Here is a 17,922-nt window from a genome sequence, read left to right as displayed (position 1 = left end):
ATTATTATTATTATTATTATTATTATTATCATCATTACCATTATTAATATTCCTACTGCCATTATAGTTATTAAATATGAGGCTTTTGGGACCCTAACATATGCCAGTATAATGGAGGCCAATTTGTATATAAAATAAACGCTCGGTAATCCGGTTACAGTTAATCTGGATTGAAATGTGAAAAAAAAATTGTTCACAGTTGAGTACATACTTTAAAAGACACATGGAATTTAGGAGCAAGATGGATTAGAGCAAGGGGACTTTCAGACTGTGTTGAGGGCAGCTGGAGAGACTGAAATTATGCAAGAAAATATGCAAGATTGACTTGATCTGGGTGAGGGAGACCTGGATTTCAGCTTCTGATAGAGGAAGAAATAGCTGCAGTGATATTTATTTTTATCTACATTACCAATATTATCAAAATTTCCAATTATTTGTTTGTTCAGGTTTATTTTTTGCTTCATTTATCCACATTATCGCTTAATCTGGATGACATCCCCGCAAACTAATGCAGATTAGCAAGTGTTTACTGTATTTACTTTGTTATTTACAAACATGTCTCTTTGTATCTTCCAACAGGAAGTTGAAGCACTGCATGACTGACAGGCAGACCAAGCAGCAGAAGCTGAAACTCACAAGATGGCCTCATCCACGATAATGGCTGAGATACTGCACAGTGTGGAGAACTTCACAAATTACACTGATATATGTGGAAATAACAACAGATTCCACTGGCCAGACTATGCTATATTAGTAGTAATGTTGGTAGTTTCCGCTAGCATAGGTCTATTCTATGGGTACTTTGGCCCAAAGCAAAAGACAGCAAGTGATTTCTTGCTGGGAGGAAGTTCAATGGGCACATTTCCAATGGCAATGTCATTAGCATCCAGGTTAGTCAGAACTGCAATATATTTTCCATACATATTACATATATTTTCAGTGTTCTTGTTCCAGAGTTGTTATTAACCTTTTAGGTTAAAGCTTTTACATCTCATATATTGCACTACTCCTGCTGAAAGAGGCAGGATGCCTGTCTTCAGTCACAGATATAGACCATTGCATCATCACCACAAAATTACTGGAGCCTATTTTAAACACACTTCCCATGTTCATACACCGGTGGGAAATTCAAATGTAGGAGTACATACATACACAGGCCTTCTTTTCTGAAAGTGTGCCTGCACAAGGTGTGACGTGTCCCAATTCATAGACTTTAGGAAATATTAGTTAAGGATCAACTACAAAACCATAGACTTTGAAACAATCCTTCCAGTAGGACAGGCCCCCCTTTTTCTCTCTTCATGTTGAAGAATTCTTTTGTTTTGGGAAATTACTCCTCCTTTATGGAGTTCCCAGTATCATAGGCTCTATGGCTTTGAATGGTGCGGTTATGAATTGGAAAGAATGTGGAAGAAAGTTGTTGTGGTCTATCCGAGGCGTTAGCCTGGTGGGAGTAAGGAAAACCACTGAAAACCTCAATCAGGATAGCCGGTGCCCCGACCTAGATTCGAACCGACAACCCCCCGAATACGAGCATAGAGACGCCAACCCGGAATCCCTGTCTTAAACAATTATTTCTTCTGTGATGATTTCACTGGCTGCACATGCATTTTGAGAAAGCGTCTGTGGATACATCTGTATTTCAAACAATTCTTGAGAAGTCGGTTACTCTGCCTTGTAGAAGGAGGCGACCCCAGGGGGCTCTCGACCCACAGTTAGAGAGATAATGGTCTGTATACTGACAGCATCGTTAAATCCTCTTGCCTTAAATGAGGATTTGCACAAATCAGAAAAGTGAACGAAACATAAACAAATTTAGGATTCGTGTGTTAGAACACTGGCCTCCTCTGTGGTCTAATGGTCAGAGGTCCGGGTTCGATTCCCAGCGCCACCAGATTTTCTGAGAAGTATTGGGTCTGAAACGGGGTACACTCAGCCTCGTGAGAATAACAGAGGAATCACTTAAATGGAAAAGTAGCGGTTCCGATCTAGAAAACCGAAATTAACGGCCATGTGGATTCGTTGCTCTGACCACGCGTCACCCTCTATTCGCTAAAGTTGGCATTAACTTTGCCGATAAGCGGCGGTCGCTCGGTCGGTATTATTCGCTTGTTGACTAAAACCACGGAGTTTGTTTTTTGTTTGTGTTAGAACACCACGTAGCAGCACAGTACTTACGCAACAACATTCAGGTTTGAAAGCAAAACATTTATCACATAAAAAGCTGCTCTGATAGAAGCTACGTGCCACCGTTTCCCACTCAGTAGAGTGACTAGGCTCATTCCCGGTTGAAGCAAAAACTTCTTTCTTAACAATCGTGTCTTAGCAGTTCAACCAGCCTCCTTTCCAAATCAAACGGGAAACTATTTCCCCGGCGGCAGTGCAGTCGGGGCGTGAAACCCGGCCATCTAGTGCAGAAGTCAAGAATGCGTAGGCCTCTCCATTTATGTCTTCATGGCGTGGTACTTAAGCATAGGGATAACTTTTTCTTGTACTGTTCATAACTGCGTAATATTAAAACAAAAGCCTTATTATATTAGCTAGCACAGAAAATGGTCTAGAAGTAACTACAAACAAAAGCAAAAATGCCGAACTACTGTATATCATGGCCTCCTGCATTTCCAGCCACATCGGTCGGTACATGGCCTATTCTTCTCCTGTTTCATCATCTTCTACTGCAGCAACGAATGGATCGATGTTCCTTTTAGAGTCTAATCGAATTCTTTGTTCCACCACTTTTTTTTTTAGTTTGCCCTAGACCACGCCTTCCTTTCGTGCTGAAATTGTATGCTTGTTCCGGTAAACATTCAGGGATTATCCTTTCCTACATGTTTCTTACAGTTCCTTCGTATTGTCTGATTTATTTTAATAGTATACATACTGTTACCAAACGTTCTCTTATATCCTTGCATATCATTTTGTACCTCAGCGTAACTTCTAACACCAACCTCAGAAACTTCATTGGAGTTAATTCTGGATCTGAGGTTCTTGCAGCGGTGACTATGAAGGGTACTATGTTTTCGGATTCGGAAGTGACGCTGTGCAGTCCAGTAGAAATTAATTCAGTTTTTTATTTATCCTTTTTTTTTTTGGAACTATTGACATAGGATGTCTTATACACAAATCTAACAGCATCAAAAATATTTCAGCTATGTTCCTTCATACTGCCACGCAATAGAGACACACCAGCCTTTCGGAAGAACGCACTGCCTTCTCTTTAGCACTATACGTCTATGCCCAATAAGCAAGAACCTATCAGCCAACTGAGCCAAATGTTTATCTAAGTTTCTTGCGTTGTACTGGTATAGCATGGTTTTCTTTCACAGATGGCAGCAGGTACTGGTAGAGGTGTTGTGGTAAATTGAACCGTGTTGAAGGATTCTGTTTGCTATGGACTATGAATGAATGAATGAAACTATTAAATGCCAGTAACACTGCCAGAAATATCGGGGACAGTGAGGAAAATTACATGACACACAACTAAATACAGAAAATTTGAGGATGAGTACTGTTGCTCAGAAAAATTAAAATTGCTTATAACCACAGGTCATGAAAGACGCGCCATAGATCAGTTGGTATAATTATGGGGTAATGGCTGAACGGCCGGGGTTCGATTCCCGGCAGGGATAAGTTTTTTTTTCTCTCCATAGCCTTCAGACCTGTGAGCCGGGGTAGTGCAGTCGGTATAGCGACCGCCTACGGGCTGGACGACCGAGGGGTTGGAGTTTGAGTCCTAGTAGGATCAGAATTTTCTCTTCTCCATGTCGTCCAGACCGGCCCTGGAGGTTCCTGCCGTTTTCTCATTGAACTTGAAGATGGAGGTGATATGTTCCTCCAAAAAGTAGGGCTTTTTCCTAATTGCACAGTATTACAAATCAGTAGACTATACTCTCATAGACACTAGTGTGATAACCTCAGCACTTACACCATATGATTTAATTAGAATCACTGGAAGAATATCCACCTCCACAGTTCTTTGTTACTGATTTGATTGCAGTTTCATCACAGCCATTGAATTGCTGGGTAATCCAGCAGAAATGTATGTGTATGGGACACAGTTCTGGATGACATGTATTGCATTTATATTTGTGATTCCAATCACATCGCATTTGTATCTTCCTGTATACAGACACCTGAAGCTCACATCAGCATATGAGGTTAGTGTCAGCTTTCTATTGCCATTAACTCTTTAAAGCAATGTGGTAACTATATGTACCAGTTGCTTTATCATTAAAAATACTTTATATGTATGATAAAACATAGGTTGTCATAAAGGGATTTCTACCATTAGACATTAGGAGTAGACCAAAATATTTATGTAATTAAAATAAGTTTTGTTGTTAAAAATAATTAGATATTACCAGTTAAAATTGATTAGAAGTCTTGTTGTGTAAGAATATGAACATAATGATGGCCCTATTTTTCTGCTGTTGGTATGTATATCTGGTGTAGCTGGTCATATGTCCATCTGTATGATATTGTATGTTCTGGTGATGACTGTGGTAGTATGTGGGATGTACCTCAGTTCCCAGCTCTTTCCTCTCTCCTTCTAGTATCTCGATGAATCATTTTCTTCTGGGTCATTCTGTAGAGCTCTTCATTTTAAATTTTATTCAAGTACCCTTTTCAGCATCCTTGATTTATCACTTCTTTTTGCGTAGTCAAACCATTTTAAAATTTTCTTTTATAATTCTGTCGACAAGTACAAAGACAAAAACAGCTCCATCCAGTGTGACTATTTAAGTTTTACCACTTGAAAACTCAGCACCCTTACATGTTTCGATCCTTACGGATCATCTTCAGAGGGAACATCAATACTTATTCGGAAACCACTATCACAATAGTTGTTCTGAGTGCTAAATTACATACACACATAATGCCTGGAATACACAGTGTACACAATATTCAACTTTTCACGATCACAGCAGCCTTCCTGGTATTAAAACTTTTAAAGTTTTTTAAAAACTTTGTTGTTTAAGTTAAAATTTAAAACTTTGTAATTGTTAGTGTGATGGACCAGACTGAAACAATCAAATTCTGTTGACAAGTTTTGAATTCCAACTTTTTTTCTAAAAATTTAATTTCTAATTCAATCAATTGTTTCTTCGTCACTCATTCTCAGATAGCTAATGCCCACTGACAACATACTAAAGAGACAAAGTAATAATGAACTGTACTTATGCCTGCAGTATTTGGAGATGAGATTCAGTTCGCATGTCCGAACCTATGGAGCAGCAATGTACATGTTACAGATGATTCTCTACACATCAGTTGCAGTGTATGCACCTGCCTTAGCTTTGAGTCATGGTAAGTGTCTTAAATCATTCAGATCTGTTACAATATAATGATAACGTTGTGTTCTTATGCTGCATATTACATCATGTTAATGGTGTTTTCTATTGAATCTTCATTGATATATTTGCAGTAGTTAAGAAAACTTGGCTGTGAAAAGATGAAGATTATTGTTTAACAAAGCACTGTATTATTATCCTTATCCACTGAGAATATGTGTTCATCTTGCTATGGCTAGTAGCACTAGTTTTGAGGGGTCATACCTGTCTTATTGTACAGAATGTTCCACCACAAAATCACCAGACTTTGGAACCATATTCTACAAACCTTTTAAGCAAAAAATGCCCTGTGAATAATACAGTGTTCAATTCATCACCAATTATTAAGTAGTTTTTTAACACCACTAATGCATTAGTGTACTTTATTGGGCTGCGCTATAGCTCAAGCGGTTAGTCGCTGGCTTCCCACCATGGTGGCCCAGGTTCGATCCCGGGTCTGGTCAAGTGGGATTTGTGGTGGACAAAATGGCGCTGGGGCGGCTTTTCTCCGAGTACTTCGGTTTCCCCTGCCAATCCTCATTCCACCAAATTCTCAATCATAATCACCCGGGGCAGGCTTCAATAGGCCAATCAGTGGGCACCATGCTGAGTGGACCCAGTTGGACTCCACCCCCCACTAATCGAATTATATTGTACTTTATTGTATTGGTGTGTTTTTTCTACAGTTTGCAAAAGTATTAGTGAAGTGCCCTTCACATTTAAAGGGGAGGTATATGGTGGTAGGCATTTCATATACAGGTTGTACATCTGTACATGTTGCAGATCACTTAAGCTAATAATATCAGCTAGTAATATACATTACCATCTTAAATATGACAATTATTTTCTATCTGACATACTTTTTACCTTACTATGACATGTTTTGGCTGCATACAAACCATCATCAGGTATATGTGAATCCTGCTAAAGTTGTTTTACTGTATGTATTTTGTGTCACATGTCTATATTCAGTGTTAATATTTGAAATTACTCTTTGTAGAAATAATTAAAAGTTCATTAAAATATATATATAAAAAAAGTAAAGCTATCCCTGTAACAGGCCGTGAAGGCCCATAGGGTTGTGAGACATTAAGGGTCCCACATTACCTTGACAATCAGCTCAAAGATGGCAGTAAGGTTGTCAGTCTTATGCGCCGGCCATGCTTCACTCTCCAGGAAAATTATTTAATTAATTCCCGGTACTCATTTCTGTTAGAGGCTGAGTAAACCCCAGGGCCTAGTGCGGCCGGAAAGATTAGGTCAATTGAAAATAATCCAATGACCTCATCGGGACTTGAACCCGTGACCTTCCGGCTTGTAGCATAGTACCTTAACCACTATACTACCACATACCCCGTTCATTAAAATATATCCATTAAAATTCTGTTGGAATTCATTCATAATCTCCACACACAGGCAGCCAAAAATACAACCAACTCAAATGGGAGTTGCATCTAGACAAGCCATCACAGCACACACAACATGCAAATATATACACTGCATAGAAAACTACACACAGCTATATTAAGACACATAACATCCACACTGTGGCACTGAATGTAGGACAAGAGAATTTTAATTGATATATTTTAATAAATACTAAATACTTACATTGCTGTTTCATATGTAGTGAGTCCCCCCCAGCTAAAATTTTGCGAATGTTTCATGATTTACTGCTGCTTTATGATTTTGTTTTTCTTTCTGCAGTCACGGGGCTAAACACATACATTGCTGTATCTTGTATCTACGGTGTCTGCATTTTCTATGCCTCACAGGTACGATGATTTATATTACCTTTATTCAGTATAATCATTTTTCTTCTTATAAATTTTATATTTGTTTCACTTTCACTTGTGTCTGTTTTCCTTATTTTTATTGGCTGTTGCACTGTAGATATACAAAATGGAGAATATTCTTGCATAAATTATTCATATACCTTATGTTTGCTACTAGCTTAAAGGTCATTGAAATGGTATCTTGTTGCAGGATCAACATCACACTTGATCACGCTGTACTTCATTCATTATGATCCACTCTTGAACATTGTAGCCTTTGGCAACCAGTTTTAAATCACGATTCCTCCAGATATGCTGCTGTTAACTTTAAAATTTCTTGAAAAACAGCTGTATTTATAAATACCAAACTTGACAGAATGATAGCATGCACTAAGCTGTACTGCTGTCTGGAGGTATGCTGTAACTTTTTTTTTGAAGGTGGACACTGCAATACTGACTTAGCATACATTCCATTGCCATCTGTTGCTGTCATCTTATGTTTATATTTATAATTGTCATGAACTCCAAGCGTTGTGACAGAATAGCAACTGCTAACTTTTTGTACATGTGGAGTCAGTTCATCTGAGGTATCATTAATTTTATGCTGGGAGAATTTCAGTATAATTGTTACAAATTTTTATTTTTGCTAACTGTTTTTCTGTGTTGACAGGGAGGCATGAAAGCTGTCATGATAACAGACACTTTCCAAGCTGGTGTTTTGATTGGATCAATACTTGTAGTGCTGGGTTTGGGTGACTGGATGGCAGGAGGAGCAACATCTGTCTGGAATTATAACTCTTTCTCTGAGAGAATTGAATTGTTTAAGTAAGTGCGGATGTAAAAATCCTTACAACTCTGAAGTTGTATGTATTAGTTTCCTTGTTTTGTGTCATCAAAGGCCTTGAAACAATGTAATATTTATGCATATAATTTTATTTTTTAATTTCTAAGAAAAATATGACTTTATGTTCTCCACTTCTAATGCTTCAGTAATAATCTGGAAAACTGGAACATAGTTGTATAAATCAAGTACTTGCATATTCAGTGGCATGCAGTAGCATAGTTAGTTGAGGCACTATGCTACAAGCCGGAAGGTCGCGGGTTCAAGTCCTGATGACATCATTGGATTTTTTCAATTGACCTAATCCTTCCAGCTGCACTATGACCCTGGGATCGACTCAGCCTCTAACAGAAATGAGTACCAGGAGTATTCCTTTCCACCATCTATGAGCTGATTGTCTAGAAAATGTGGGAACCTCAACATCTCACAACCCTATGGGCCTCCACGGCCTGTTACAGGGATACCTTTATTTTTACTTTTACTTGTACATTCTGATGAGGTTCATCTATAAGACAGGATAGAAAAAAGTAAGGAAATTTTTGATAAAGATATTGTGAGATTTGGGATTCTGTGATGCCTTGTTATTAGATCCTTATCAATGATTCTGAGTAATGTGCTTAAGGACAGAAGAGTAAGCAAGGCATACAAAAAATATACAGGTAGAGTGCAAGGGAGAATTGGGACTGGGACTCTGAATGAACCAGTGGGGGTTATAAGGGCAATGTGAAGGATATTGGCCTCTACATTTCAGAGTACAGCAATCTCTATTAAATATATTGTCTAGAAGTATATGTAAAAGGGCATTATGCCTACTATCTGAATTCTGACAGAATTACAGTCTAAGAACTGTTGAAACCTTCTTTCAAAAAGGGGGAAAATAATATATAGGAACTATTTTTAAGATCAGGAAGCCAAATAATCATGTTGGTTGCAAGAAGAAAGTTCAAAAATATTTTCTGGCACTTTGCTGTGGCCCCTGCCTCACCTTGGTTTGCAAGATTCGTTCCTTCTTGTTGTGGTACTGTGTGACACATGGAGACAGACAAAAAGTAATTGAATTTGAAAGACAGATTCTTATAACTTGCAAATATTTTCATCTCATCATCCTTGAATGTGATTCACTGTTACCTCTCTACCACATGTGTACAAGTGAGATTGTCAGAATAGCAAAAATCCACTTCTGAACCCCAAGTGGGAAATTCTTGATCATCATTTGCAAACCAGGTGACTGTTTTGTACCCCGGATAAAATTATTATTCAGCTCACCCTTCTGTGTCAGTGTGAAACTTGGTCCATAAATATTGAATCCCATAATAAAGGCAACTTAACTCCTGCAGACTGATTTCATGTTGAGTGTCCATTATTCACAATGCCTGTATTTTTTGCAGGATGGATCCCAGTCCCACAGTGCGACATAGTTTCTGGTCAGTTGTGATTGGTGGGACATTCTACTGGTTGACCATGTTCTGTTCAAACCAAGCATCAGTACAGAAGTACCTCTCTGTGGAAACAATTTCACAAGCCAGACAGTAAGTTTCCTGTGTTTGCTTTGTGCTTTCAGTGTGAACACTTTCCTGCCACTCAAACGAACTGCCTCTACTAGAACAAAACCCGATTTCAGTATTCTAGCTCCACCAGTTCAACATGTATTTGACAGTACAGTATATCTTTCATTAACAAGGAATACCTGTATTACACTCTTTGGCTCAGAGACATAAACAGGAATTTTAACCCTTTGAAATTCAGTCATTAACAATACTGCAGCACCTGTTTTAACATATGATACAAAAACTAGATTTTGCCCCCAAAGCATATCTGTGAATTTTGTATGATTCTTAGAATAAATATCAACCATTTCCCTATTCACCATTAACCAGCTGTCTTCATAATAGTGATGCAACACATTTTGTGAGAGATATGAACAAAATTTGTAAATGGTGTTTAGATGATATTCATGTTTTGAACGGTATATGCCTGATAAAGATGTGTTGTAACTAAAACATAAAGTGTTAGAATTTTATATGTGAGGTGAGTTGAACTTTTGTCTAGCAATTTAATTGAGAATATATATTTTAAGTGTTTAAGAGATTTCAAGAGGGTTTGAGGAGCCAGAGATTGTCTTCAGCATTCAAGCCAACATTATGCTTTTGGAATAGTGCAGTATGAAATATTAAAGTCTACTACATGACTCAAGTTATGTTACTATTTTGTGCATGAATTCTGAAATTGACTGTGGCTAGATGATGGTGCACAGAAACATTTGTTGACTTATTTTCTTTTGGTGGGAGCCACCCACATTGAATTAACCACGAGCCAATCAGCGTGGACTATGGCAGTTCCAATGTCCATTGGTTTGTGTGCCTCCTAGTGACAACATATAAAAATGTGGACCTCCAACACGTTAGCAGCAAAGTATAAGAGGCTTAAACTTGGCAGCGGTCAGGCATATGACCGTTCAAGTAACTAGACTGCCATGGTGGCGAATACTACTAGAAATAGGGCATAGTCTGCTGTACTGAGCCTAGACTAACAGAGGCCTTGTATATATTATACATACTAGATATTAAGATTCAATTGTAAAGAAAAAAGTGTACATATTGACAATGGACTGATACTGTTGACTATGACTGACAAATGACAGACCCGACCTCTTGTCAGAGATGGTGCCCCACATGGACAGGACAGTAACTTTCACTTAAAAAGTAACATCTGGTCATGAGCCCCTGTTGGGGCTCGACACCAAGACAAACAGACTGATTGACTGACCGTCAGTTGCAACATGACTTTGACTCGTTAGCAGCAGTCGCAGCTATGACTGCATCAAGACAGCAGTAAAGAGTGAGTCTCCAAGGATCAGCACCATCAGGCTCACTCCTCACAGCAACAGCAAGTCTCCTGGCAGCAGCAGAGAGAGTTGCCTAGATCTACGGGAAGTTCACCACCCAACTGCTGGCCCACAATCACCAAGCTGCCACTCAAGGAAAACCACTGACCATAGCATAGGCTAGCCTGTTGTGACACAAGCTTCAGCTGCCATCCATCAGGCATGCCCGGCCTCAGATATATGGTCCTTTTCAGGGCCACGACCTGACTGATTATAGCACAGTCTGCTTTCCCGCACATCTGTATATTTTTACAGAAGTTTACATGGTTGTCTGTCCATGATACTAGATGTGACATCCCACACTTTGTTAAAATTCGTTGCTAGTGGTGCAGCAAACAGCAGTGAAGTTAACAAGGATTCGGTGAGATGTTAGACATTTGGAGCATCGTTGTCAAGCAAAAGTAAAATGTTATGCTGCTTTCTACAGAAATAAGAAGCACTACTTTAACATGAAGTTTTCTTGCATGTTTTCATATCCATTGGGCTCCTGTGAAACAAACAGTATGTATTCATCAAAAGTCTGAAGAGGGATCCAAATTTGGGGAAATTGTGACAAAGCAGGGGGACTGAATTTTGCTGTTTTAGTAAGACTGGATGAGGCTGTACTCCACTACACATGTTTTTTCTGACGATGTGTATTACTGTTCAAGTGGACTTGTAACCAAAACAGACTGCTGGATTCTGCAGAGAGCATCCATATCATTTTCATGAGAAAGTCAATTATACTGGAAAAAATTGCTTTAATTCAGTCAACCTGACTATATGAGATTTTATCTCAGAACATACAACTCTTCAACGCTTGTTGTAGTTTGCAGTCTTATTTCCACTGTCATGAGAATTTAAAAGTTATATAACATTTACTGCTTTATGCAAGATGGAGTCAGATGACACGTGGCTAGAAAGCTAGGAGCATCTGACACTTCCACTTGAAAGTTTCAACAATATATCTCACCATATTAGGGTAATTCTGACCCAACTATAACTTGTGTGTAGTGATAATTCTCTAGAAATGGGGTTAAATTCTCAGCTAGGGCAAGAAATTTTTCTCTTTGCAGCATCCAGACTGGCTCAGGGGCCTGCCCAGCCTGCTCAGTGCGTAGTAGAGGCAGTTTCCCCACGAGTAAAGTGGCCAGAGCATGAAGCTAACCACTCACCTCCATCTAGTGCAGAGGTTAGGAAAGCGTGGAGTTATACTTTTATTCCCTCACGATGTGGTGCTTAAATATTTATTATCATGAATTAATTATTAAGCACAGGGACAACTTTACCTTTTATTTTTTTTTTGTCCCTCACACAAGACTCATTTTAATTACACATTCATACTTCTGTTTCTAAGATTCTTTTAATGTTTTCAGAGCCTTGTGGGTGAGTTGTGCAGGCTTGATCTTGATCTTCACCATCAATTTCTACACAGGGATGATTATGTATGCTGCATACCATGACTGTGATCCACTTAAGAGTAATGTGAGTAACATGAAAGTACACCAACATAGGGTAATGCAATCATGTGGCTGTTCAGTAGGTAGAGTGGCACACTTTCAGTTGTGTCACATTTGAGGTTCTCACAGTAGTACGATGAAGAGTATTGTGTTCTGGGATGTAGTACAGCAGAAGTCCAGTCTTCTCAAAGAGTAAGCCAAGCAATTAGCAAAAAGAACAAGTCATGCACAAAAGACTTGGTTCAGGCATAGGCCTGGAAAGGGCCATACTTGGAAATATGAATTCTTTGGCATGCCTATATCCAAACTATTTTCCTATTCACAAATTCCTCTTTTTGCTGCTTCCTGGCTGTTTGCTTGGCTTGCTCTTTGACCCCAAAGGTGAAGGTAGTACATTCCTCTGAAACATTGAACAACAGACTACATGAGATTAGAACCCAAAAGTAAGCACTTTTCATTTTCTGCTGCTCCAACTTATGGCCTGTTTTGTAGCTAAAGTTTGAGGTTCTCATAGTGGTCACTATATTGTTGTGTATATTAATGACTATAGACAGGGCTTGGATTGAATCATTAGATTTATTAACACCTTATACAGTCAACTTATTCTTACAAGCAGTACAGTGCTATCGCTGATTTACACAATTCACTGTTACACATGCAGCTGGATTCTCAGGCTTCAGTAGTTATATCCTGTTAATGGAATTACTGTGACTAAATCTTCTAATCGCACACCAAGTCTTCACAGGCTGACTTCTAATTCTTCTTAAACTACTAATTTCCCAATGGCTATCTCCTATCAACAACTAACTCAGTTCTCATTCTTGTACTCTGCTGTACTCCATTCTACGTAGTTGTATTCCCACTTACTTGCAATAGGATGCTTGAATACAGAATTAGATCTGTGTTCTTCTCTATGGTATTTATGTTATGTCCCAAAAGATTTACAAGATCATCATAAAGCACAAACCCATACTGATGATTTCCAATGATTTTGTCTATTTATGGACTTCGCCTTGAGAGGAAATGAATCATTACATAAATTTTTAATAAATAAATTGCTGTAAACAAAGATAAAGTGAGGAAATACTCAGCAAACAGTAGACAAAGACGGTTAAATGTTAACTTGACACTTTGTGACTGTGATGGTAACATTTAGTGGAGACTGATGGAGTAATTCTGTGTCATTTACTTTTCAGGAGATTACAGCCCGTGACCAGCTCCTTCCTCTGTATGTAATGACCTACATGGGACATTTACAAGGAGTGCCTGGCTTGTTTGTAGCAGGAATATTCAGTGCATCTCTAGGGTATGTAGTTAATTTATCACAGCCATCACAGTACTGTTCTATGGCCATTACTTTTTATGTGTAAAGGAAACAACACCTCCCCCACTCCCCAAAGATTTCATTCTTCTAGCAAAATTACCTTCTCCTTATGTTTCTTGTCTTCTAAGAACCTTTACATTCCTGTCTCTTAATTGGTTTCTCCCTTTGTCTCTTTACATTCACCTTCTGCAGATCAGTTCCCACATCTTCCAGCCATCTCAGTCTGGACCCTCCCAGTTTTTCTTCTGCTTCTAGCTCACTTTAAAAAATGGTCTTACCCACATTTGTTTGATCCATTATAATCACATACCCCAACCACTTCAGTCTTCTTTTAAGAGCTGCTACCGAATCAGGAGTTTTATATAATTCCTTTGGTGCTAGGTTGGTTCTGATTATCAAAACCCCTTGCTTTGGTACTGATTCATATGTGATGCTTCACTACACACATTACAACTTGTTTTAACTTTGTTTTTCATGCTTTAATTGCTGATGCTCTACTTTCAGTTATAGACTTAAAAATGTATTGTAAACCATAATAAAACTGAAGAGTTCTGTCTTCTAGGGTGTAATGTTGTGTAGTCTGAAATGTCTGCTTGTTGCCTACTTCATGTTGGTTTCTTGCTTAGCATACTGTTTGACACTGAAGATGAATGTGATATGTTCCTCTAAAATGTCAGTTGACCTTTACTGGATTACATAGTATTACATCCCAGATGAACGAATTCTTCATACCTACTGTGAGAACCTTAAATCCAACATAAAAGCAATTGCCTGCAGCAGTTCTTAGTTAGCAGTCCTAAATAAAGTCAGCACATTGTATATGTAACCTTTCCTTAGTCATTTCCCTGAATTATCCATACAGTGTCTGTTGATGGGTTTCTTAAACACATTCTGTTTTATGAGATTAGATTTTCAGGGAGCCCCTATCTTTAGCTTATGCCACTTCTAGTGTAGGTATCCAGGTGATCAAGGCACAGAATATTCACAGGAGTGTGCTGAAAGTGGGCACAAATATGGATCATAAATTGTATTAACACTTCAAGAATTTGTTGTGGTCATCTGGGTTGCAACACTATGCAGTCTTGTAGGTGGATGTCAGTGGTCTACTCCAAAAAGAGACATCATTTTGTCTCTCAGGCACTAGCATCTGTCTATAAGACAGCATGTCCAACCTAGAAGACCAAAAAATGCAAATATGTGTTCTGTCACCAAATATACTTATGCTGGGCCTTGTGTTTCAAATTTCAGCACAGTGGCTTCAGCTCTGAACTCCTTGACAGCAGTGACAGTAAAAGATTTCCTCCATGGAGCACTTAAATGGGAACTTCCTGATGAGCAAGGAGCAAAAATAGGGAAATGGATTTCCCTTGCTTTTGGACTGCTCAGCTTTGGACTAGTTTTTGTGGTGGAACAGATGGGGAGTGTGCTTCAGGTAAGAAAACCAATCATTAAGGGATTACCTCAGTAGCAACATTCATGTCTATTGTTAAAATCTTGTCTTGGGGACAGACTTTCATCACTGTTTGAGATTATTCTCAAACGTTCCTGATGCATGCTATAATAGTAGTCTGAAATAGATTGGCTTTCAATGACCGTAGCATGGGCCATTTCCATCTTATTTTATACAAATAACCTCTTCAATCGTCACAGTATTCTTAGATCAGTCACTTACTCACCCTGATTAAAAATTAATTTTTCATTTGAATAAAGTGATAGTCCTAACAAGTTGACTGGGTACAGATGATAAGTTTGAACTCAGATTTCACAACAGTACATTTGCAATGGATGATGCAAGTATACATACATGCAGTCATGCACTATATCTTAATAAAATGTAACAGTGATCAGCTGCATCTGAGTACATAATTAAAAATATAGTATTACAATCTAGAAACAGTTGAATAGTTTGCAGAAGTATCATAGGGGGAAAATCATCACTCAACATAAAAACACTATAATTTCAGATAGCACTCAGTTTCAATGGAATGGTTGGAGGAATAACTCTTGGACTCTTTTCACTTGGAATGTTCTTCCCTTGGTCTAATTCTAAGGTAAGATATGAATTTTTGGCAGACTATGAGTTTTCAGATATACTAAAACAGTGATAAAAACTTTCATACAAATATGTTTCAATTTGAGATTTGAGATTCTCACATTGGAAAACAAGGACATTGCTTGAAGAAAGTCGTCTTCTGGGTTTAGGCGCCGTGTATTCTTCGTTTTGGCTGACGTTTCGGAGGAACATCGGCCAAAACGAAGAATACACAGTGCCTAAACCCAGAAGACGACTTTCTTCATAGTCATCGCCATGAAAACCTCAAAACTTACAAGGACATTGCTTGCTTATGCTATGCAATCTGGTAGCAGGTACCAGTGTTTCAGTGGAACCTGCTCCTTCCATGTTCAGGTTAGAAGAGGCCTTCTACTCTGAAGAAGGAGGCAGCAGATTCTTCCAAAACAATGGCATATTTCTATCAGTTTACATGGTGCCACATGCTAAAGACAGTAATCTCTACGTTTTAATTTTATTATTGTGATGGTTTTTACCTGAGGGGAACAGAAATTCCCACACATGGATGGTCTCCAAGCAGCTGTAATATTGATTAACACACAGAATCAGGAATGTACAACATATAGGTCAGGCCTAGTCATCAGATGCAAACTGCGGTAGTAGTGAAGTTTAATTGGAGGGTACCATTTGAGCTTGGTGTTACAGCCTTCATATGATATCTGAAGGCAAGTGTAGTGTGGAGGTGTGCTGGAGAGCAGTGATATCATAGCTCCATGTATGAGTTTGTAATATGTCCAAAGAAAACATCCTCTCCCCTTAGTAGGTCTAAGATTCCAAGAACACAATGTTAAGGTTTCATGGTATAGACCTATTCTGATGAATTGCACGCATTGGGGCAGTTTTTAGAAATTCCCTAATAGTTAGGCAGTACCCATACCTTGGCCGCCGATCTAACATTCATTGTGAAGACCATCAGATTCTCAGTGTATGAATTGTCTGGTTACATTTTAGTTGCATCAGTTGTCATTGCTTCTCATACAGATTTTATCAGAATATTTCTTAAAAACATTAATAGTGCACCAATCCCTTGCATTCAGTAATAAATGTTATGTGACATAACACAGACTGTGGCAGTGCAGAGCAAAGTGCCTAATAATCCAACTGAATTTGACTCTGTTTGTTTTCTCTCTGTTTTAAAAATTAGAAAAACGTATCTTTATTCCATTGTAAAGTTAACATATTCTGATTGCAGGGAGCATTGTGTGGGGCTGCCATAGCAACAGGTTTCATTCTGTGGATTGGAATTGGCACACAGATTGCACTGGCCAGTGGGGTAATTACATATGAGGAAAAATTTACCTCAGTGGCAGGCTGTGTATGTACAAATGTGAGTGATGTCTTTAACGCAACACTCCCAGTCATGGAAACCCATGGAACAAAGTAAGTCTAAACTTATTTGATCAAGCAATTAGCCTTAAGTCTGTCTATGGGTTTGATGACCAGGGTTCAATTCCCAGGATGGGAAAACATTTTTCACTTCACTGCAGTATCCAGATTGGCTCTGGGGCCCATCAAGCCTCCCGTTTACTGGGTACTAGGAGCTCTTTCCCTTGAAATAAAGTGCTGGGGTGTGAAGCTGATTACTCACATCCTTCCAGTGCCAAGGTTAAGAATATGAGGAACTAACTAGACCTCTGCTCTTCAAACTTCTTCCTGTCATGAAATTTAGTTAAGCAAAGAGACAACTTTACCTCTTCACGTGTATTTCTAGCCAAATGGAGCACCCAATAAATTCACTCTGTCTGCATGAAAGAACTCAAGAATTGGTGAATGTATTTTTATAAAACATGTTGCGGAGTTTTGATCAAATCTGCTGTCCCATTCGCATGAAACTGCATATACACAGAAACTCACCTGCCCTTAACACTTTCACCCTGAAGGTGGAGGCAGCATTCCTCTCTGAAATGTTGGCAACATTGCCCACATCCACATGCTATAACCTCCCAAGAAAAGAATTAACCACATGAAAGCCTTAAATCAGTGACATGTAACAGTTTTGGTTGAAGCATGATAAACATAACAGATACTTTATATGAAGACCTGCAAGTGTAGCTGGCTACATATTTATTGGAGTGAAACATGCCTGAAACAAATTTAACCTTTAAGTGCCGAAGTGCCCTGTTTGTGCCAGTCATGAGTAAGGTCGTCGTGGCCAAAGTGCCCCGTTTATGCCAGTCAGGCATTTAAACTCCGCTAGTGAAAGTGCGCGCACACGCCACTAGTGGAAGCACATGCACAGTCCTAACTATTTATTTGTA

General features: G+C 38.7%; 1 protein-coding gene across 5 annotated transcripts in view; it reads left to right on the top strand.

The window, feature by feature from the left end:
* LOC111867091 (sodium-coupled monocarboxylate transporter 1) overlaps nucleotides 1-17,922 on the top strand; it is a 76,920-nt gene that overhangs the window by 51,012 nt on the left and 7,986 nt on the right. For all 5 annotated transcript variants that reach the window (XM_033752540.1, XM_023856592.2, XM_023856591.2 and 2 more), the window contains exons 2-12: nucleotides 580-890; nucleotides 3,998-4,157; nucleotides 5,190-5,307; nucleotides 7,038-7,105; nucleotides 7,776-7,930; nucleotides 9,335-9,475; nucleotides 12,186-12,294; nucleotides 13,466-13,575; nucleotides 14,842-15,025; nucleotides 15,558-15,644; nucleotides 16,857-17,044. In XM_033752540.1, coding sequence (XP_033608431.1) covers nucleotides 640-890; nucleotides 3,998-4,157; nucleotides 5,190-5,307; nucleotides 7,038-7,105; nucleotides 7,776-7,930; nucleotides 9,335-9,475; nucleotides 12,186-12,294; nucleotides 13,466-13,575; nucleotides 14,842-15,025; nucleotides 15,558-15,644; nucleotides 16,857-17,044 — 1,571 coding nt within the window. In that variant the 5' untranslated portion in view covers nucleotides 580-639. The remainder of the gene's footprint in view (nucleotides 1-579; nucleotides 891-3,997; nucleotides 4,158-5,189; nucleotides 5,308-7,037; nucleotides 7,106-7,775; nucleotides 7,931-9,334; nucleotides 9,476-12,185; nucleotides 12,295-13,465; nucleotides 13,576-14,841; nucleotides 15,026-15,557; nucleotides 15,645-16,856; nucleotides 17,045-17,922) is intronic.

This window comes from Cryptotermes secundus, unplaced genomic scaffold (assembly GCF_002891405.2).
Source record: "Cryptotermes secundus unplaced genomic scaffold, Csec_1.0 scaffold205, whole genome shotgun sequence".
In the NCBI taxonomy this organism is placed as follows: domain Eukaryota; kingdom Metazoa; phylum Arthropoda; class Insecta; order Blattodea; family Kalotermitidae; genus Cryptotermes; species Cryptotermes secundus.
The sequence above is the reverse complement of the archived record's forward strand: the minus strand, read 5'-3'. Positions and strand labels throughout refer to the sequence as shown.